The sequence below is a fragment of the Pezoporus flaviventris genome, unplaced genomic scaffold, assembly GCF_033815535.1.
Source record: "Pezoporus flaviventris isolate CSIRO_AGI_PZ_B2104156 unplaced genomic scaffold, CSIRO_AGI_Pfla_v1 ptg000148l, whole genome shotgun sequence".
Lineage (NCBI taxonomy): Eukaryota > Metazoa > Chordata > Aves > Psittaciformes > Psittacidae > Pezoporus > Pezoporus flaviventris.
Window position 1 is genome coordinate 2060620 of NW_026892696.1, and position 23132 is coordinate 2083751.

Sequence of the window (23132 nt, forward strand, 5' to 3'; positions counted from 1 at the left end):
CTTACCTAATTCAGTCGCAAGTCTGTCTCATTATAGTGACAGCAGCACACTGGGGCTGGGTGTTAGGAATATTAGGATGCATTTTTCCCAGGTAAAAGTATATTAAGTTATAATTTGGAAACGTCCATTATATTTTGGAAATGTCTTGTTTGCCTTAACTCTGGCACAAAAGATGTCTGGATTTTATTTTATAAGATGTGCTTTTTCATTGAAGTTTAAGTACCCTGGCATCTGATTTCTCACTCTGAAATGACTTTTGGATGAATCAGACCATCTCAAAGGCAGATCACCTAAGTGTTTAGGTCAGAGCAATGCAGTGTAAGTAAGTCTAGGTTTGACCTACAGTGACAGCCAACATTCCAGGGCATTGTCCAGCTTTTACCGCAGACATCAGAACTGGAGGATATAATAGCAGTCTTGAAGGCTTTGCCACTCCAGTCTCTCAGAGAATTATTCATTCCTGTTCTCTACAGTCATTTTCTGTTCCTGCACACCATTAATGGTTTTGTAAGGAAGGGCACATGAAGAGGGTGGGTGGAATCAATTTACTGCACTTCTCCAGAATTACTGTGAAATAACTCTTACGTCATTAATCTTTGTTTTACATTCCTTCAGTAGCAACTCCAGCAAGAAAACAAAGCTGGGCAGGGGAGAGAGAGAACAAGTTGTACAGTTCTCAGAAAAATACAGGTAAAATCAAAGCTAATGGGGAATTTAATCTTTATTAGAGTGTGAAGGTGAACAGCTGTTTATAAAGACCTGAGCAAAAAAGCATGAGGAAGCATTGTCCTCCCTGAATTGTACTGGCTATGTGCTAAGGATGGGGGACAGGGTCAGAAAGCTGTGTTCCTGTCTCTCATCAGGGATTTTTTTTCCTCCCCTGCTTCTACAATTTGAAGATTGAATCTGCTTTCATTGCTGTAGCAGTCACACCTCCTCCAATGAAACCAGTATGGCAAGCATACATAAGACTCAGACCCTGAAGACCTGCACTATTCAGTAAATTTGTTACATTTCTTTGCCTGCTTACTGCTTATGTTTGAGCTGGAGACGTGAACTTTACTCTCTGCATCCTCTGAAAACTATTTTTGAGTATGGCCCCTGGAATCTGAAAGTTGTATTTATTCACTGAGTAATAATGGTAGTAGTGCCAATAGCAATAGGAAGTCCACAGTAAGAGTTCTGAAATTCTATAAAAATAGTTGGGTTGCAGCAACAAATAACAGCATTTGCACTTTAAAAAAAAACAACAGTTCTGGTTCAGTTTGGCTTGGAACACTAAGTGAGGCAATATGCTTCTTCCAGCTCTGTACATCGCTCCTTGTCATCAGCACTGGGCTTGTATTGTTAAGAGAAAAACTTGGCCTTGTCCATAGGCAAGTAAGTGCGGAACTCCATCCACTGTACTGAGAAGAGCACAGCACTGGGAGCAGGATCCTAACGTACTGGGCTAACCTAAGCCACTTATGACCATGGTACTCATAAACTCTAGTTTTGTGGGTATACTTTTCAAAGGTTTAAATGTTGTGCTTAATCATTTCCAGCAGTCAAAAGAACAGGTTAAGCACAGTCCAAAAGAAATAAACAGCTACACAAATTAGATCCATTCTCTGTTGTGGTTCCCTGAGGTCAGGTAGCTCAAAGGGTGTACTCTCACACTGTTCTTCAGATGTTTGCACATCAGCTCCTTACTCAGTTGTTACAAAACTTAAGTATTCAAGCCATTTGCCTGTAAATTCTCCACACAGAGCTGTAAATTACTTTTTATTTTCCTTTTCCATCTACATACCATCTTTAGCAGCTTGATACTTGCTGCATTAAAAAAGAGTATTACAGGGGAGAGAAGCAGGGACTTTGGCAGTGGCGTCCAATGAGACTGACATGTTAAAGCACTGTTGAGCCAATGCACTGGTTGAATTCTGCATTTTACTTAAAAAATATGTGGAGAAGTAGACAAAAGTATTGCATTAAACCAGTTTCATTTGTGTAATGGACCTTATGGATTTAATTTCCAGTCACACACTAAACACACATCTGCTGATGCAACATTTTCTCCTTACACAATCCTCCACTTCTCACTTTACAGGAGGTGGGAACTGGTTTCATTCTAACTTGCAGTTTAAAAGTATTTCTGTATGCCTTTGCAAAAGCATATTAAAAGCTAAACAAAGTTGAGCATAAAGCTATGTTGGGCTTCTTACTTTGAGTCAAAGGGAATGTAGGTTACTTAGGCGCTGTAGGAAAGCTGTGTTGTGCAGGGCAAAACACTGTCCTGCACACAGCCCTGAACCATCTCCAGGGAGCAAACACATGGATGAGATCTCCTTATTTCTGTGCATACAGGTATGTAAGTACAACTCATTCCTCAGTCTTCTGTTTGGTTCATGTTGATGAGACAAACAGTAATTGGATGTACAACATTTGAAAAAGCATGTTATTTTTATGTTACTTCTATTATTTCAAAAGCTTAACTTTGAAGAGGTTGTCATGAAGAAAAATGACACAGTGGTTTTCTCTCCCCTCATCCCCAGCATTCCCAATACTAGCAGAATTCTATACTAGTCCTAATGAAGGGAAAAACTGGAGTTAAAGATTTCAGTTGCCAAGGCTGCTCACTTGAATTACTCTAAAAGCAGCTGAGGAGCAGGGGTCTTCAGTAGTGCGACTTTGCAAGGGATGAGTGCTGGTTTTGGAGCAGAATCAGCTTTTTATTGTCTTAATAGTTTGAAAATGTAACTGAATTAGTGAGTCCTCTTTGCAACATTTAACAAAATGCAGGGTTTTTTGTTAAAAATGACGATGACATTTCAGCGAGCAGCAGGTAGATGTGCATTTAAGGAAACCAACCCTAACCAATGCACCCTAATCACAGAGCTAAAGCTCCAACCCACAGGACAGCCATGTACCAACAGTTGCAATTTAACTGTTAATTTACCTTTTAAACATTTATCTATGTTCCTGCACTGTAAAAATCAGCTTTCTCAAGAGACAAAGAAGAGACACAATGGCTAGTTTCAGGTAGTGCAGTAAGACTCTGATAGCTCCTTTAATTTCTTTACACAGTAAACAGACTTCTAATTATACCAACACCCTGTACTGTCTGTACTTTCTTATTTACATGGAACTCTTTTACATATATACATGTTAGCAAAATACAGGGCATGTCCCAGAACCAAATGCATTTCAACTATATCTTTGTTATATAACTAATGCTTAAAAAAAGAAAGCAAGCCCACCACGCCCACCTCCCTTTTCTTACACACACATCTTACATCACACAGTGATCCATTTAGCTGAATACTACAATCAATTTCCTTACCATATAGGACTTTCTCTAGTGACAGAATACCATCAGCTCCAGACCAGTAATTGCAGTTCACTCTAGCAGTAGAAAGAGGTTCAAGAGTCCAGCTCTAATTGGTCTTGATTTTCACTGAGTCTTAACATAAGCTGTTGTTCATAATAAAGGCTCTTTGCATAGTTTATTTCTTGAGACAGCTTTACTGCAAGAACTTCAGATTTCACATTCACCTGCAAACAGAAACATTTTTCATAATGTGGTAGTGCTGTCACCTAAACCAGAATACAGTTATTTTTATCACTTCACTAACCAAAGGGGTTAGCTCTGAAGTCTCCTGTAAGGAACAGAAATGTTTCTGTGGTAATTCCTTCTCAGGCTGAAGTAAGGAAGAACTGAGAGGCAGAGACAGGTAAATACTGATAGGTACTGTAGGATGAGAGCAGAAACATCTTGCAACATCTTAAGTTACCTCCTTCACTTCCCCTCCTACTTTTTATCTGGCTCTTCTGTTTGGAGTGTAAACTGACATGGGTCAGGGGTGAGCTTGTAATCTTGCCTGTAAAACTGACCCCCACACAACTACTGCAGTGAGTGTTATATATAAGAGTGCCGGCTGACTTGTACACGTATGACACACTCCGATCTTAGTATTTATAGGAACAGAAGACTAAATAGGCAGGAAAGTACTTAAGTTTCATGTGCATATTGTAAAGTTAAAAGCCTTTTCCAAGTAAATTGACATTTCCTACTGTAACTTTTCTGCCTGCGGAAGTATCTTAGATTGTGCCTTCAGCTTTTCTCAGGACTTTGGGGAGCAAGTCATACTGTCACCCCAACCTTTCCAGTAGCCCCTAGTTTCACTGTTGGCAGAACAAGGTTTTCATTGTTAAGCAGCGCAGGAAACAAACACTAATGACTACGAACACTTGGGCACCTCTACAGGCATAAAGGGGAAAAGAAAGCCCCACATGAATGAAACAGTAGGTGCTAGATCCTTACCATTGGTTTCTGTTGTGATGGGCCTGGCATAGCTACACCACTACTGGTATTAACAGCTTTCTTTGTCAACTGTATGTACACGTTCCCATGGTCTTTTGAAACAAGGCAGTGGTAGAGATCATCATACTTGACTTCGAGGAATATGGCCTCACGGTCTGTGTAATCACCACTCTTCAGGAAATAAACAGCTTTAGATGAGATGAGAACACAGTAGCTGTCTATGTTCTCCACTGCTATAAAGCTGCAAAAAAGAGAAAAAAGAAAAATTAGTTGCTTGAAGCTAAATATAGTAACCTAACAAATGTCTTCACCTGTTGTGTTTTGTGACCTTTGAAAGGCTTTCAGAAAAATAGTGTAACATGTACAATTCATCTGTATTTAATTTAAACTGTTCAAAAAAAAAAAGCTGATGAAGTACACTCTTAGTTAAAAAAGATCATGCTGTAAATCAAATATTAGTACTAAATGTCGAGCTTCTAGCTCTGGACATGAAAAGGGCATATAAAAATACCCTTTAACAAGGCTTAAGAAGAGTCATTTCCTCACATCGGAACACTGCAAGTCCTCATACTGAAACTTAATTGTAACTCAACTTCAGTTCCAGTGCTGATACATGAAAGGTTTGCAGACATTTATGACAAGAGCATTATCCTTCTACACACTGTAGACCTGCTGTGCTTCCTTTGACCACACATCTCCCCTGCCTTTAAAAACAAAAAACAAGTTTAACCTGCTGTGCCTGGATCAGTAGCTAGAAAAATCAGCTGTTTAACACAGGGGTGAAAGGTTAAGCAGCAAGCAGGTTTCCCCAGAGAGATTAGTCTGAGTGATGAATAGTAGAAGTAGAAAAGAGTGAGTTCAGAATATTGAGAATTATGATGGCTGAAAAGGTAATGCAAATAATGTGTAACAAAAATAACCATAAAGTGAAGTAGATACGTGACACACAAGCTTCTCCCCCACTTACCATTTGCTACTGAAATGAACCTCATTAGTGGGGCTCTTGAAATGCTGAAAGTTTCACAAAATTAAATACAAAATTGTAACTATGGAAGAATGCTACATAGAGTAGTAATGCTCCATCCACAGCAGCAGAAGCATAGCTGTAAAATCAAACTAAGATGCTGCTGCTGCCAGGTGGGTTTAAAATGACTTATTTTCTGAACCGTTGCTTACGCAAGTCCGCTGTTGTCCTAATACCGTGTGCAAACTACTCCACTAGCTCTGAAATCATTGCAGTTTGTTATTACTCATGAGGTTTTGGTAGGTAAAAAAGCTTTACAGTCTGTAATGCTACTGCCAACTCTACCATTTAAGTAATACTTTGCACAAATTACTCTGAGCCGTATCCAAACAAATCCATTACTATAAATGGAATTTTAATAGCCAGAAAAATTTCAAGGTCAGATCATGGTTTCTTTGTGGTGTAAAAGAATAAGTCCAGTAACTTTCTATTGCTAGTTCTCTGAGAGACTGTGTTGTGCACTGACCTTGTTTTTTTCCTGCCCTATGCCTGCTAGCCCTGTCAGCTCACAAGTGCCCTTGCTTCCACAAACTTGGGGAAGGCAAACACACACAAGTCAACAACTTACACTGTCAATGAAGTGCTGAGAAGAGCACAGCCTTTCTAATTAAAAAAAAGGCCTGTAATACACTGTGCCCAGCTCTAACCTTGGATAAAACCATGGAATAGGAAAACTGAATTGTGCTCTTTTAAGTAAAATGGACAAATCCATTTATTTCAGCTTCAGAAAAAACCCAGGTGGAAGATGTTAACACAGTTACTGAAACTAGCAATTGCCCCATAGTTTTCCATCAGGAGTTCAGACACTTTGGGGTAAGGTTCTTGTCTTGAAAATAAGTAGGATGAAGAGTGATATTTTTTTTTGAAGTATCACAGAAAACTTATTTTTAAAAGAGCAGCATTATAGCCTGCAGAATAATAGGCTTGTTCCTTAGGACAGACATACAAAATCAAGTACAGCATCCAGCAGAGGTCCTAGCTCTGACTTGGGTTAGGCCTCTACAAGAGGCGGAACCAGAGGCAACTTCATGGCGCACTGACTTGCTCTGCTTCTTCTCCAGCAGAGAAAGGACCAGACACCCTGAATACTGTGTCCCTCTCTTTTGCTACAGTCACACGGAGGCTGAGAAGCTTGCAGTGGTTTTATCCATCCACAAAAGCATCACAGCTGTGCTGATGGATGGAGGGACATCCGTGAGGAGAACTGAAGCCTGCAAAGCTACTGTAATGCTCAGTGGAAGTGACTGGGTAATTGGGCTGTGGGTTTGTACATTCTCTGTAAGAACAACAGATTATAAATCTAATTTTCCATACAAGATTTTTACTGGTGTCATGTATGTATTTTGAGGGATGGAAATAGAGGTCACTGATTTAATGGCAAAGCATAGAAACATTAGCTGATCTGTGTTCAGGCTCTACATTTTGTCCCAGGTTTGAGTCACGCATTATTACCAATTTGCTCTTGCCAACTGTTTCTTTCTTCTCCGTGTCTAGTTCTCAAAATTGGTATTTAACCTTTTAAGATACTACTTCAAGATACTACTAGTTGGGTTTTTTTTTAAATCCATACTTCTACACTATTAAAAATATCTCAAATTAATAAAACAAAAAATTAAATGAAACATGATCCAGTAGAACAAAGTAGAAGCAACCAGAACTCTGGAGAATTTGTGGGGTTTTTAACAACATCAGGAAGTAATTACACAATATTTTCCAGAAGTGAAACAGCCAGCCTAACTGGAAAAAAATGTGGAAACATTTAGTTAGAACAGTAGAGCAAGGTATTAAACCTCCTTTTATGGATTTAACTCTGAAGGAAAATATGCAAATAATCATGTCTTTAAATGTGTTTCTGATTATGATGCTAGGATAAAAGAGGCATAATTTTGTACTTATTTTCATGACAAGAAATGCTGTGTTCTTGTTGAATGATGTTCCTAATGGTGAAAGTCACAGTGAATTAACAGTGTGACTTGATGACAAAAGCCCACTGATCTGCTTATGGGTGCACTTGCTAAAAGCTGGCAATGCTTTTGGTCACAAGTGGCTCTCTTTCACTTCTCCCTGCCTAAGGCCCAGACTGTATGCATAAAGACACTTACTTAAATGAGATGAAAACAGGATAACAACGGTGTGAGATCACAGGGCTGCAAGCAAGTAGCAGACTGGATTCTGCCTTCAGCTGCCTGCAAGAGCCTGTCAGAGCCTGATCACTGACACTGGTGAAATTAAGATACTAAAACAAATAAATAAATAAAGCTGCAGGTTGTTTTGGTCATTGGCTGTTAACAGCTCAGGAATAACATGTACCACAGGTGTCCAAGTTAGTGTCTCTAAATCAGAGCCACCTTAGCGAGCACTGTGCTGGTCAGTGGTGGTCCATGTTCTGCTGTCAGGAATCACTAGCCACTCACCTAGGCCTTGGGCTGTGTAGAATGGGAGGTAAGGGACAGAGAAGGGAAGAGATACTGGTAATGCCTGGATGGATGTTACAGGGGAAGAAGAGCACAGGCTTGAAACACATGCTGTTTTATCAGTGGAGGGTTGGAGATGCATCATGCTTATTAATGGACATGTTACTTAGAAACTTACTGAGATTTCATCTTTTGTAATGATAGAAGGGGACCAGGGACTTTAATAGCAGCAGGAATCAACAAACTGAAGCTCTGCTTCTTCCCCAGCCTCTATGTGAACCGCAGGAGTCCTATGGCACCTGCAGTGTCCTCTGTGCACAGCCAGTGGACAGGCTGGAGGTGCTTAGGTGCTCCTGCTGTGCAATTAATGGGTATCAACCCAAAACAAACAACATGCATGTGCATGTGGGTGTGTAAAACAGTTTTAGTCCCTCTTCCCCAAAGACACCAAGATACAAAGGCAGCAAACAGAACTACTTGGAGTAACTTTGCCAGTCAGTACTTACAACTCATCTTGGATGTTGTCAGTCAGTTTGAAGAGCTGTTCTTGTCCTTCTGCTTGACTTTCTGAGTAGCGGGGCAAGAGCCCTTGTGGTCCCCTGCAGCAGCGGGGCTTTCTAACCCTCTCTGCTCGTGTCCTGCATGCAAAATAGATGCAGAAAAATGACTCAGTGCCACAGCAGCACTTTTCCTTCCACTTAAATCTGTTAGCACACAGTTTTATTTACTCTGAAGTGTGACAAAGAAATACCAGATCTTTGCAAATACAGCAAATAGATACTGTAATACTTGATGTGGAAGACATGGTGTCTGTTCCTCTGGTTTTACATTTCAAAGAAATGTCTCCCATTTTTCTCCTACAGTTAAGGGGCAGTGTGCTAAATTAATAGGAAGGAGCAACCTAAGATGAGTACACTGCAGATGTGGGATCGATTTATCAGCACAGTTTTACTGATCTGTTTTTTCTCACTGCTCTATAGAAAACAACATTGCATCAACCTAGATAAAGCTCATGTTTATTTCAAAGCATTGAAGAGTTATAGAAATAGGAACATGCAGCTAAGACAAAAGAAAAATCCACATTAACTAGAGGCTCTGCAGTAGGATTTAGGATAACTTACCTTTCTTGAGCATCTATTAAAAATGACAGGAAGAGACATATGTGTGGCCTAACAAACATGAGAGGTTGATACTGGCCCCGGTGCTGAAGAACTACAGGCTAGGTTCCTCCCTTAGCAGTATTTTGTTAAAAAATAACACTCTGAATTCCTTTAAGCTTCTGGAACACCCTACCCCTGAAGAACTGTGTTTCCAGGCTGCCGAGCCCTGCTTTATTCTCTGTCCATTCCAAACAGCATCACCCTGGGTCTGCTGTGTGCTTTTTCATATCTCTGTCAGGCTACCGGTGTTAGGAACTTTCCAAGCCAAATGCACCAATTGTGATTAGTGCTCTCCAATTCCCATCTTGAATCTTTGTACAAACCCTGTGCAGTGAACTGCTCCCATCCTTTTCCATCAAAAGACAGGACAAAAATCCCACGTTAGGTCACATTTTTCTTTCTAAGCTGCCTGGCACTAGCACATAGGAGCAGCTGCCTTCTAAGCTTTGCTTTCTGCTGGTGCTTCCTCCAGAGTCTTGTTTCTGTGTCACCTTTCCCTTTCAGCTGCCCTGTCCCAGACCTGCAACCCAGGTACCCTTTTACTATTTGTTTTCCTTCGAGTCTTTGACATGTTCGCCTTTCAATGGCAACAGACTTGGGGGAGGACGGGGGTGGTTTGCCCCTTCCCTTCTTGGCTGCAGTAAGCATTACTGGAACACCATCTCTTATATGTCATTCATGATTTAGCATCACATTTGCTGCTCTCCCCCTGCAAGATGGGCCTCTTGGTGTTTTGGCTGTCCCAGCTCTGTCTGGTATCAACCAGGCATTTTGCAAACAAGGAATAGAAGCCAAAGATACTGACTGTGCCGCACAGCAGAGGAAAACATCAGCCAATTTCTTTAATACATTATGACTATCTGGTAAGTTCTGATTTTGTTTACGAGGTTATTGCATCCCTAACCTGCATAGTGAACCCCAGCAGCTCAGAAGTAGCGCTTACCAGTGATCCTCTTTGAGAGAAACCAGGAGAGACAGAACACTCTTGACTTCAGCTAAACTACGGTTATGCTAAGAGAGAAAAGTCAGTTTGTCAGCAGGGAGGATGAACTGAAAAGTGGAAATTCTCCAACTAAAAGAATGTGGAACAGAGCAAGGGCTTCAAAAACCATAACAAATGCTGTCGTTAATAGTGCCAGCAATATGTTGTTAGTCAAATTTTCAGTTTTCCCTCTGCTGACAGATGTTCTCATTGTTCTACCTGTCCCACTGCACCACTTTGCTTTTGGCTAGATGTTTATTAAGTACAATGTTATGCATCTAAGCTAAAAAATATCAGTCTGAAAACTGCAATTTGCAGCATAAAGATACTTAGTATTACTTGTATTCTTCCATTTGTAGCCTTTCTCTGAATCAGGGTTACCTAAACACTAGATGATTTCCACAACCCAGGTACGACTTCTGCTGAGTACCAGCTGTGCGCAGTGGTTAGCACTTCATTAGTAAGTAGTACAACTTTGGAGCAAGTCACCTCTCCTGCCCCTTAGATTTTTTAGGTCTAACTAGGATCCAGCTGTGCCAGGTACGGTTGTATGGTATTGTTCCAAACCTACACCAGAGGGGAATAAGTGCCTGTTTTACCTGTTGGATTCTTAGTAGTAAACAAAAGTATGTGCTTGCTTCATGAAATGCAAAAATGTTGAGGCAAAGGGCCAAAGAAATTAAAGAGCTCCAAGCAGTGTAATTCACTTCTTGCTGCTTGTTCTACTTCCTAACTTCCAAAAGCAGTAAAATGGCAGTTTCACTTAGCCAAGAAGTCCCCACAGGCTGTTAAACCTCTACAGCACCTGTAGCTTCTAGTGACAAATTTCAAGAGCGAGTATCTGAAGTGTAATAGAATCATTTAGGTTGGAAAGGACCTTTAAGATCGAGTCCAGCCATTAACCCATCAGGTTTCTCTCTCAATAGTTTCCAGAGCAGGTCAGATAATGTAGTTGTTAATTAACTGTTGGCTAATCAATAACTTTTTAATTGGACACTTTCCTATGATGCATTCAGGAAAGTTGGATAACTGTCCATATAGGAGTTAGCACCAATGCTGTAGAATGGGTTTTACATTAACCAGCTTCCAGACAAAAGCTCAAGTGTGCTGCAGTACCATGAGAAGAGGTATCTGAAGCACTGCAGGAAAAGACTCCTGTAAAAATGAGGAAAGAACAGGGCCTTTTGGTCAGACCTATTCTGAAGAAACCAGAACATCAGCGAACACTGGTTTGTAATATCTGGCTCAGAAGCAGGTCAGAGAGCAAGTAGCAATCCTACAAATAGACAACACCACAGCGGATTTGGCAGTTTCTGTCTTGTGGGTTTGGTTGTGGTTGGGTTTAGGTTTAGTTTTTGTTTTTAAAAGGAAGAAGTACTTGAAGAGTATAGTGCTTACTGTCCCCACTGCTCCTCTTGCCTCTAAGTATTCACCCTGGCGATAAAAGATAATCCTCACCTTAGTGATAAGGTCAGCTGCTTTCAACCAGGTGCCACTAGCATGAGCTTAAACTGCACTGATTTAGTCCATCACCCCCTTTGGCAAACTGCTCTGTTTGGTCTGGACAGCTAAAAACATTCCACACAACTTGATTTTTTCAATCTAAAACTTTGTTCTACTGTCTCAAGTTACGTTCTGCAAATAATAAGCAACACTGATGAAATAAAAAAGCTGCAGATTTGTAAAGCAGACGGTGGTGTGCCCACATCTGTGTTACATTAAACATGCACTCACCAGATTTGCTGATTCTTTTTTAATAAGCACACAAAGGCAACACAAGACAGAAATGCCCTCATGTCTACTAGTCACAGCAGGGTAGAGCACTGCTGAATGAAGACACAGAGATTGGAACTGGTGTCAGAACGTTGAGGCACACACTCAGTTCTTCACTGTTCAGACCAAGCTGAACGCTGGAGAATCACTGCAGATAACTCCAGGCACACTAACAGCAGCTCACGGTGTTCACTGGCTGCCTTCTGCGTAACACCTCACACAACTCCTGTGATTCTGCTGTTCTGTAATCAAACAGATCGCAACCTACTGAGGTAAGGAAGTTGTTCAGGCATTACCGGTGATAATTATTTACCAACTGTGACCAAAAAACTACACAAGACATCACATGTTTTACAGAATTGCTTATTCTTGTTCCTTCACTAATGTCACCATGTCAGGTTTACACTGTCAGGTTTATAGATGTGATTCTTGCTGAGATGCATACACAGTGGCTTTGAGAACAGTAACTGTTACTCATCTTTTAAGCGTTTTGGACCCAAACAATTTTCTCAAAGTGTACTTTTGACAAAGCCATTAAAAAAAAATAAATTAGAAGCTATCAAACTTTGTATTATCAAAGATGACAGTGTGTGAAACAAAACACTGCACTTCCAAAATGATATTCAGATGTCTATCTTTCATTTCCCCAGTATCGCACCCAGAATAAAGCAACTTTAGGAAATTTAGCAACATCTCCTGAGGAAGAAAAGCAGACAAGACAATTCTGATGTCAAACACAGTATCACTACAACTGTCCATTTAAAACATGTATCTGTGGGATTTCCTGTCTGTCCTTGGTAAGAGAGCAGCACTGGCAACTACAGACCTGACCAAAGAGCCCAACTTGAGCATGTGTACAGACCTTGATCCATGATCAGCAGAGTGCAAGAACACCCCAGATCCTCTACAAACAGCTGTCAGTGCCAGGAGATGCAGTTCTGGTGCCTGACACTAGTATTTAATTGAAGAGGCTTCACCTGCTGTACCTGTACTGCATGTCTGGCACCAAGCCTCCAGTCCATTCCAGCTGCAGACACCAGCGGGCAGATCAGGCACATAGGCCCTTCAAAGAGTTCTGTGGCCACAGGGCTCTGCCCCACACTCTCTGGCAATGAAGTCTTCCAGTGAGATCTAGTTCTTGCTGCCACAGCTTCCAACAACTGTCATTGACTCATCACATTCATAAAGGTGTTCCAGTTTAGCCACCTCATCACCCCAGCCCATTCAAAGCAGTAACTTAGTGGTTCTGGAACAGCTCAGATTCTGTGAGGGTTTCCATTGCAAACTTGTTTTTTCAGGTTTGTATAAAATTTGATGAAAGGCTGTTCTGGGCTGTAACTGGTGTACAGACTGCCAGCCTGGGAACAATTTCTATCCCTTGAAATAATTATAAGCTAACCTTAGTTCAAACAAAGGAAACCTGGCAGGTAATAGAAGCCGATGAAACAATTCCATGGCTGCTAGTATTTTCAAGATGTAATATCAATGTTACTTACTTGGCTCTGGAAAAAGCCTGCTTCATAAATACAGGGAGTGCTTTGCCGAAGGCTTTACTGCAGTTCAGACCTTAAGAAGGGACTTGCCTTAGTAAGTTCAAGGAGGAATGGCCTTCCATCTTCTATCACAAGGTATGCAACAACTAAAATACATGCTGCAGTTGCTGGGGTTCAGAACTGGAATGCACCTGCAGCCTTAAGTACCGCCATCACATGCATGTCATGTCCACAGAACACAGAATGAAGATGGTACTTGTCTCACAGACATGTAATGGGAGGGCTCAGTATAAAGCATACTCAAAAGTGCCACAATCAATTAAATGCTAAACAATATATACCTTAAAAATGAACCTGAGAGTTCAGCCATCACAGCAAAAAACTACACCTGATGCGGTCACACCACAGGGGCATATAGAAAACAAATGAAAACAAACATATGCCACTTCTAATTTGGTCTAAGATTTCATATCACCCCTTTACTAAAACCCCACTATTTCCATGATTTTGTTTCAAATAACAGAAATAACCTTTGCAGTAAGAGGGAACATCCCCTGAATTTACTGAGCATAAGGGGACAGGCAGCATTGGGGTTTATGTGCTAGCTGTCTGCATCTGAGAGCATTAAATGACTTGGGCCTAACCTCAAACAAAACCCATGACCATGTAGGTTTCATGTGGCTCTGCTGGCAGAGGGTGGTTATGCATTGCAAAGGGTTAAGTGCAGTTGCGTCCTGCCCAGCACTGGACTTAGGGGGAGCAGTTCCCACCAGGCAGATAATCTCTGGAAGACCTGGCTCCTGAACCCAGAGCTCTGGCGGAATTCAGTCACTGTCTTGGACACAGATGCTTTTGAGGTGTGTTAAAAACACATGCAGCGCAGGCAGCTTGAGTGTTGGATTGGGCATTAGAACGTCTCAGTTAGATGCAAGAATGTGTAAAATCGTAAGCCAGACAGCTCCCTGCTGACTTCATATCTGAGGAAGCTTATATGCGTTTATTCCAGCAAATGCATGGAATATATTGTGCCTGTTAAATGTGTTCCCAAACTGCTAGTTTCAGGCAGAAACATGCAAATAAATAGTGCCTAGGGTTAAAACCTCCCACTTACAGTCAAATCCCTCCTCTTCTGAGGGATCTACCAGCTCAGATGCTCAAGACCTTTATTTGACCCAATATACCTTCAGGAGAACTGCAGCATGCTGAGGAAGCAACTGTTTATCATGTAGGCCATTCCTGCCAACATAGGGATGTAGCTCTTCTTCCCTGTCCCCTTTTCCTTTGTATACAACATCAAAACTATACTGAAAACTGTTCCTTGGGTGTATGACTGTGTACAACCTCTTTGGGCTTCAAGTTCAAAAGGAAGTGAGAGGAACTTAACTGCAACCTCAAGCGTAACTTCTTTAAAACCAGCAGTGCAGCAGCTGCACTCACCCAAACAGCACATTCTCACAGTGTCTGTGTTACAAATCCAAGATATAGGTAAGTTGTGTGTGCCTGCATCCCAGCCAACTGCCTGGCACTTCCACCAGCCACCCTGTGCATCTTTTGACACTTCCTCCCCCTCTGACTAATGGCTGTGCAGCAAACAAACACCTTTTCAAGCACTTTGATACCATCAAACTTAAGGAGTTTACAAAATATAACACTGTAAACGCTGTTATCCCTCTTTCCCAGACTGCGTGTCTTGGCAGAGTCATCACAGTGATGACAAGAGTTGTCACCTTCAACTTTCCTGTCTCAAAACATGTTGCAAAATGCTCCCATTCACCTCCTGATTCAGTGTAAAAGGTACAGCTCCTACCAGGGATTGCTTGGGAACACCCATCTGAAAAACAGGAGCTCAACATGCCTTGGTGAAGATTAAAGTGCCCAGGGCCATGGCATTATTATGGTGCCTCAGGGCACAGGGCAGGGAGGATTTAAAACTTGAGTACAGTCTGCTGGCAGGCAGGGCAGTGGAATAGATGGAGTGTTGGTCTAACTTCTGTACTGATGTTTATAATGGTCCCTTTTATAATAGTCCCCTCAAAACCCATCAGTGCTAATGCCCATGTGATGTAAATGCAAACACAGCCACTTTACTTGAAGTGTAACAGGAATGTTTCCTTATTGTACTCCTACCTTTCTGGGAAAGCATTGTGCTTTCCCCACTTTGGGAAGAATGCAAACAATCAAACCAGGACATCAGCTGCTAGGTGTGCACAAAGCTGCTGTGTGAAAGGAACTGTGATGACTCCAGGTGTTTTCTCTTCAGACTCTTTTATATACTTCTCAGTTAGTACAACCAGGCTGCAGCCAGCACAGCAGAGTCCTCCAGCACAAGCTTTACCTAACCAAGCTACTCAGAATTGTTTTGATTTTTAAAGTCAGCAGTTGCAAGAAAATTCAAATCAACTGTCTGTACTTACAGAACTGATACAGAGAATTCCACATGTTAACACCAACATTAGGTGATAAAATCATCTATATAAATACCAGCCACATGCTAAATGAGGTGACATCAAGGCAATAAATAGCTCCATCTGTACGAAAGAGTTTGTAGAACAACCCAGAAGACATCTTTGAACTAAGAAGTAACTATGGGTGAAGTAGTACTGGAAAAAAAAAGTGGGTTGGATTGATTTTTTCTCTTTTAAATAAAACTCAGTTTTCTCGGATCACTTTATAAATCTGCTGCATGCTCCAAATCACACACACATGGATTTTTTTTTTTTCCCAAGTAAAGAAAGTTGAAGGTTTACATTTTTATAGCAATGTGACTATTTCTGAATGGCAGCCGTATATATTACATGCAGCGTGAGAGGGTTAAACAGGACAGCCTCAACTCTTTATAAACTTTTGCCCTCTGGATATGTACTCATTGGCTGCTGTACAAGACTTGAGCTGTATTACACGCCTTAACGATATGGTTCAACTGTCGGTCAGGCTTGGGGCCTGGCAATAGGCCAGACCGCAATCAATGGGACACAAACCTCCCCCTTTCAGATCATCACTAAGGCTCATATTATCTCCTTTTTGTCGTGCTGGTTAAATTTATGGAGCAGAACCTCGAAGCTGCATTCCTTGGCTTGGGCCGGCCCACGCGGGCCTCCCTTTGTTTGGTACTGTAAGCGAGGCGTGCTTTGGAGGATTGCAGGGTTGTTAGTTCAGGCACTGACTGTTTGCTCATGACTGAAATGAAAAGAGTTCAGTGGAAGGGCAAAAGGACAGCACAAGTGTAAAACCCCATCCCAGCAGGCCCTGGGCTCCCATCTACAGACACTGGACTAGGGCTGAGCAGAAAACCTCACCGACAATGACAAAGGGAAGGTCTGTCTAGAAGCAGGTACAGAGCCCAGCAGCACCTTAGTATGTACTTCACCACAAGGTCCCTCACTTTACATAAGCCTGTAATTACTACATAAATATGAACCTCAACTAATGTGCCTTGAAATACCGCTTACTGGTATTTGCTTTAAAGCAATGAGCAATGCCTTACCTTCTAATTTGAAAATAAAACCTCGCAGTGGACAAACACTCCTGACCAACCACATGGTTTAGTATTTCTACCATTTTAAACACGTGGAGTAACCTCAAAGAAGCTGATGCCTGTGTATTTATTCCTCAGAGGAGGATGTGGCAAGTAATTCTAGTAAGACACAAAACTAGTAGAAATACAATATGTAGCACAGATTTTCATTTTGTATGTCAGAAACATTGCCTACATCTTTATATTTGGTCTCAGAATGGAAAATGGCTACTTGCGAGCATGCTCAACACTATCTACTCCCAGCTTTATCACTGTGGTAATTCAAGGCCACTCCTTGATACAGGTCAGAAAATTAAGGATGTAAAGAAACCTTTTAACACAATCTCAGGTGAAATAATGTGGAGTGAAAGCAAATGGAAAGACAACTTAAAAGATGGTGTTCCCGATACATGCAAGAGAAACAAACACATACACGGACCCTACCAAGGACTCTTACTGGGTATATGCATAACACAAGGTACCGTGTCCTCGTTCCTCAGTACAGATGTCGTTTGTGCTCACCTTCATCACCACTAGGACTAACAAAACCAATGCCCAAAAGGCTGCCCAACCCCATCGCCCCTGTGGCACAAACAGATGCAGTCAGTGCCCTGGCCAGCAGCTCCTGCCACTGCTGCTTTAGAAAGATGCAAATAGACAACTGCTGGTTCCTGTTCCACTACACCAGTTTCTTCTTTCCTGCTATTTTTATGAACTAAAAATACTAGTAAGAGAACCAAAAATACTATAAAACCCCACAGAATGTGCAGTCTGGTGATTTGTCCTGGTACATTCCAACAGCCACGTCTGTTTTGAATAAAGCTTTTGTTCATTTCTGGTGCACATACGCTTTCAACTTATCCCACCTAATTCCAAGCAAGTAGATTTGTGAATGGAAATTGTGGATATTTATTGTCAGGTCTTGGGTGACTTTCCAGATTGTTCTGCTGATGCTAATGCATAAGCCTCAATTCTTTTCTTTCTCTAAGTCTCTCCAATTCCACTCTAGGAGATGCCACTGCAGACTTGTTTATTCTGCAGTGCTCTCCAATTATTTCAACCCAAGAAAACTGCTCCACAGAATACACCAAAACAGCAGCACCATTTAGCAAAGGGCTTTCCAAGTAAGAAGGATCTAAAAATCACATGAATGCCAGAAACCAGGAAACATACAGCACAGAAAGAGGCATTCCTTTCACTTTTTTGCCTTGGTGACCAAAAGCTTGTGCTGAAATGTAAGATAATTTGACAAAATGTGAAGTATTTTCAAGGGAAATATGTTTTTCTTCCTGTTTGGATGCATTCCTTTGAGTCAATGGCTAAATACTGCCCTTGACAGCAGGCAAGTGCTGTACCCACACTGTCCATTTCCAGAAACAGGAGCTTATGTGGCTCCTGTTCTGAACTCAGCAGTCCCAATTAACACCAAAGCCAGGCAAGTTCCTTCACCCACTGACAGGAACATACTTGCCTCTAGTTGTAATTTACCAAGGCACTAGTAAATATGTTGGTTATGTGGTGACTATCACAGTGGGAAGTTTGTATTCATTCATCTCTTTGAGACTATTTGTGGATATGCGTGGACATCTAAAGGAAAATGCAATTTCACATTTTATCCTAATCTGACTACTCACCATTATTCACTTGAGTTTTCACTCTTTCCCTTCACAATGTTCCATTCCAGTGCCTCTGTCCCTTTCTGTTCTTAACCAACAGCCTGAATGCATCCAGGGTATCTTTCTGCCTTCAAATGTCAAGTTAAACACTACGGTTGAGTGGAAAAACTTTCTTTCTTACAAAACAGATGCTGACATTTAGAATGACAGCTTGGTCCCTCATAAAGCCTCCCTTTTTAATGTTACACATGTTACCAGTGGTGAACCCAGCAGTTTTCTTAAACCAAGCTTTTGTTCAGTTGTAGCAGTAGGAATACATTCTGACATGGCAAAGCAAAAAGGTTTTAAACCAAAGAAACTGCACAAGCTTTAACTAAATGTTTAGCACTCCCTACTGGAATTTAAACCATCCAGAGCTTCTTTGCTAATATGCAGGGTGCACTAAACCCCAGAAGTACAGTGTGAAGGGAGCACTTATGAACCTCAGCAACTGTAACCCTTGGGCTTCAAAAACTGTCTTTCTACAAACAGCTAAAGTGTTTGCTTCCAGGTTTCCTTTCTCAGCCCCTGCTACTCCAAGTGTAGCTCGTAAGATACTACTTAATAGATCTGTAAGTATGTAAATACATCAACTTAACAGATGTAAAATGCAAGACCTGTACAATTAAACATGGCCTAACACTGGCCAGTAATTGATATTTTTTTCCTAAAACCTCCTTTTACTTAGAACATTCATATATAGCAGATGTGAAAGTAACCAAAACTGTACAACATTAATGAAGTATGCCGTATGTCCAAACTGTGAGCTTTTAATTCCACTCCTTCCAAATAGTTCCACCGAGTCAAGTTAAAATAAGGGGACAAAGACACCCAACTGTAACGACAACTTACTTCACAAACACTCCGAATGTCAACGGTATCTGGTAATGCAGACACCTAGGAAGGAGCTTCTGGAAACATTACTCAGGCCTAAAGTAAGGTATTTGTAGTCATGCACAAAAAGCATTACAGTTTGATTTTGTGACAGGTACCAAAAGGAAAGGGAATGGGCTCTGTTGGCACAGAGCTTTGGATCTCCACATCATCTGGACTCCTGGGGGTGCTGAGCAGCTAACAGTGCTCTCCTGCAATGAACCAACGTATGGTTCTGAAATAGTGACACTTTTATACGTATGGTTCTAGAATTACAGACTCTGCAATAAAATATTATTAAGCAAAATGAATGTTTTAAAGGTTTGTCTTTCTTTGATAGTCATGAAAACTACATGCAACAGAGTCATTTTCTCCAATCATGCATAGCAAATTCTGCTGTACTGTATGAGTATGTAGAGATTGAGAAGTGCAGTCAAGTGTGGAATGGCAGCACACTCCATCCCCAATTCTTACGATTTTAGGCACTCCAGAAAAGTAACCACATGCCTCAACTGCTTGGATTCTTTCCACAGAGTTCTGAGGGGCTGTAGACTGGTGGAGTGAGTATGCAAAGCAATCCTGCCAGGATTCCACTCCGAGTCACATATAATAATTACCTGAGACTTCCCTGACAAAAAGCCGTATTAGTTCCCTGATGTACAGTACATAAGACTTACTGCTGTACAGTCTAGGAAAGACCACACTTCTCTATCCTGAGTCATTGCTTTCGAAATAACCCTGGGGAAAAGCAAGAAAAAATCAAATCATTCTTACAGAAAGCTGTAAGAAAGAAAACCAGTCACAGCTACAAGGCAGATGGGTCAAATGGCAATGAGGAACAAATGAAGAGGCAAAAGGCACAGAGAAGCATTTCTGTTAATTCTTAGGGTAACTCCATTTATATAATCATAGAATGGTTTGGGCTGGAAAGGACATTAAGATCACCTAGCTCCAACCTCTGTGCCATGGGCAAGGGACACCTCACCCTGGACCACGTCACCCAAGACACTGTACAACCTAATTTCTATTACCTAGAAATCATTTCAGGTTCTGGGTTCTGGATTATTCTCTCTTTCTAGTTAAGAAACTAAAATAGCTGAGGTTCATTTTTGGAAAGAAAAAAAAACTTTAAGGTTTTGAGATTAAATTGTCCACACTGAAGAGGTGCAGGACTGTGGTTAAGGAACAACTTACCCTCCAGAACATCTACACCCTCTTCCTCAGTGAGCCAGCATGGGCATTTCAGGAACAGAGCTACAGGAAGTTATCAGTGATAAATTAAAAGTGAATAGAAGACTCCTGAGCAGGTAAAACTGGTAACAGAAAGTGATTAAAGTTTCAAGGGGGAAGCATCTGCTGAGGTGCTGCAAAATGTCTGGGCACAAACCCAGGCTTGCCTAACTTTAGGGCTCCAGTAAAGGCAGCATTTAAGATCATATTTAGAGAGGACAAATGAGGAGGCTTTTAAAACTCCAGTGAGGACAGTGAAGTACTAAAGGACCTGAAGAGGTCAGAAATATGGCAGGAAATGAAATACGATTCAACCTACAAATTGCAACCTGGTTCATCTGGGGAAAAATAATGCCATACACAAATATGAAATGACAAGGAGATACTCGCAAAGAAGTAAAATAGAATAAAATACAGGAAAAAAAACTGAGGGAAAACAGTGAGCAGGCAACTGGGTATGCGTTTGCAATGTGGTATGCCAGTAAACCCAGCCAGCACAGGCTTGGATGACTTGCAGAGCACAGCTTGTCACAGAGCAGGGATGTGACAGTCACTTTTCATGCAGTGCTTATGGGAACTTACAGTCTGGGGGGATTTCAAAGCAGCTCAACAGCAGCAATGGAAGAATCTGCATACACTAATGACAGAAGAATGGAAACCATAAAGTCAAGTTTAACAGTGACTGAAGGTGGGGCCAACACTGAGGAAAAGCCAACACCTACAGCCATTTGACAGAGTGCCATAGGAATGAAATGGACAAACCTGCTCAAAAGAAAACAGATCATTATAAAAACCTGATATCCCACTGGGAAAAGAGGAAAGAGGGTATCAAAGAAATCATATTGCCCAAGTCATTCACAGATCAGAGCGATGAATCAACTAAATTGTCTTGTGTAGCATTTCCAGATTTACACAGCACAATGAGTATCAGCTAATAAATACATTTTCTCTCTGGTTTCTACCATGAAAATCTTAGGAAGGGCTTACCAGAAGAATAATACCTCCTTCACCAGAGTCGTGGCCCATACACATTTGACATTACTGTGAAGGCTCTTGAAGTCAGATCTCGACTGAGTCTAGTGGTCAGGACAGAATTTGCGACACATAGAGAGGTGTTAAGGTTCAAACCATGTTTATCTATAAAACTTGAGAATCTTGAGGACATACTGTGCAGTATATAAGCTGAGCTGGTGTTCCATATAATTAGGTCCAGATTTTCTGCTTCTTCTGAGTACCACTGATGCTCATCCTCTCAACTCTACTGCTTTTGACATTGCAATCAAAGTCACAGCTCAGAGAAAGGGATGTATAACCAACCAAAAAAAAAACCACATGCTGTTGACACTGTCTCAGACTTTGCAGCCTGGTTGCACATTTCTGAGTGATGACATGAAAGTGGGGAACTAAAGAACAATGAGCACAGGCTACTGCTTTCCAGATGGAGTACAGCTAAAAGAAACAAATATTTACGTAAGAATTTTCTGTGCCCATTCATGGCTTGCCAGCCCAAACTGTTCTTTACTAATGTAGTCTAGTTCACTGACAGAATTCATTTGAATTGGGTAGGTTGTGAAGTTACCTCCTTACTTCTAAGTTTCACCTTGTGACTATCAGAAAACACCACTAACTGCTGCAACAGTTCAGCACTAATCTTAAACTTGCACTGACCTGGCAGAAGCCTGAGAGAAAGTGTGATGGCAGTTTCCTGCACTACTCGGTAAGTTAGACACATGTCTAAATATAAATGTTCTTTCCTTGTGCTGCACTAAAACTTAAAACACATTTCCAGGAGCGAACTTTCCAAGCATATCTAGAGACATAACAGATTTCTTGTTCTGAACTGGCCTTTAAGGCTTTTGGCAGTATATGACCAATATGGAAATAATCAGAACTCTCGTATGTGACACTGGAGCACTTGGAACACATAAACCCCACTCAAATAAAGGTTTCGAGTCCCAGTCATTAGATGTACACTGCATTGTCACAACTATTTTATGCTCCCCTCTGCATTAAAATTGAGAAGTATTAAGCCAGCTTTACTCATAAATAACAAGCATAATAAATTATATGATTACATAATAAGTTATAAGATTAGCCTTGAAAAAGTCCAGCCTAAAGTCACATTTAAGAAGTACTTTCTTGCACTGTAAACCCACTGCCTTTTCCACTATCACCATCAGCTATAAAGCCATTGTCTGCATCTCAGCCCTGTTAGTTTGGCTCCATTTTCCACACACACGGATTGTGCAAGCAACACAAACCAGCACATTCTGAAGCCAAAAGAGACTCGTGTCCTTGCAGCAGCATCACAGTAACACCAGCTACAGAGTCTTTCTCAGAGTTCTATTCAATTCAGTAACTTAGCTGGAATTAGAACGTGCCTTTTAGGAAAACCTACAATGTCAATTAAAATTCTTCATCTCGCCCAAAACTGATCGGTTGAAGTCAAACAGCTTAAATTGAGGGCTTTTTAAAAATTCAACCATGTCATTAGAGATTTGCAAGGGGCCTGTAATTTAGGGTTATGCATCATGCTATTTAAATGCAACTGGAATTAACTGGTTGACTCAACTCTGCGCCAGTACTGGAAACCTGCACACAGTCTCCAGATAAGGTCAGGCCGCTCTTACCACACTTTTAACTCAGGTTCTTTAAGTGTTCAAAAGGACTCTGAGAATCAGTTACCACCATAAGCAGGCATTCCAGGGTTAGCT

General features: G+C 41.2%; 1 protein-coding gene across 3 annotated transcripts in view; it reads right to left on the reverse strand.

The window, feature by feature from the left end:
• Positions 1-3012: 3012 nt before the first annotated feature.
• VPS13D (vacuolar protein sorting 13 homolog D) overlaps positions 3013-23132 on the reverse strand; it is a 102939-nt gene continuing 82819 nt past the window's right edge. For all 3 annotated transcript variants that reach the window (XM_061479318.1, XM_061479316.1, XM_061479317.1), the window contains 3 exons: positions 8245-8376; positions 4301-4541; positions 3013-3531 (listed from right to left, as the gene is read on the reverse strand). In XM_061479318.1, the coding sequence (XP_061335302.1) occupies positions 3400-3531; positions 4301-4541; positions 8245-8376 (505 nt within the window). In that variant the 3' untranslated portion in view covers positions 3013-3399. The remainder of the gene's footprint in view (positions 3532-4300; positions 4542-8244; positions 8377-23132) is intronic.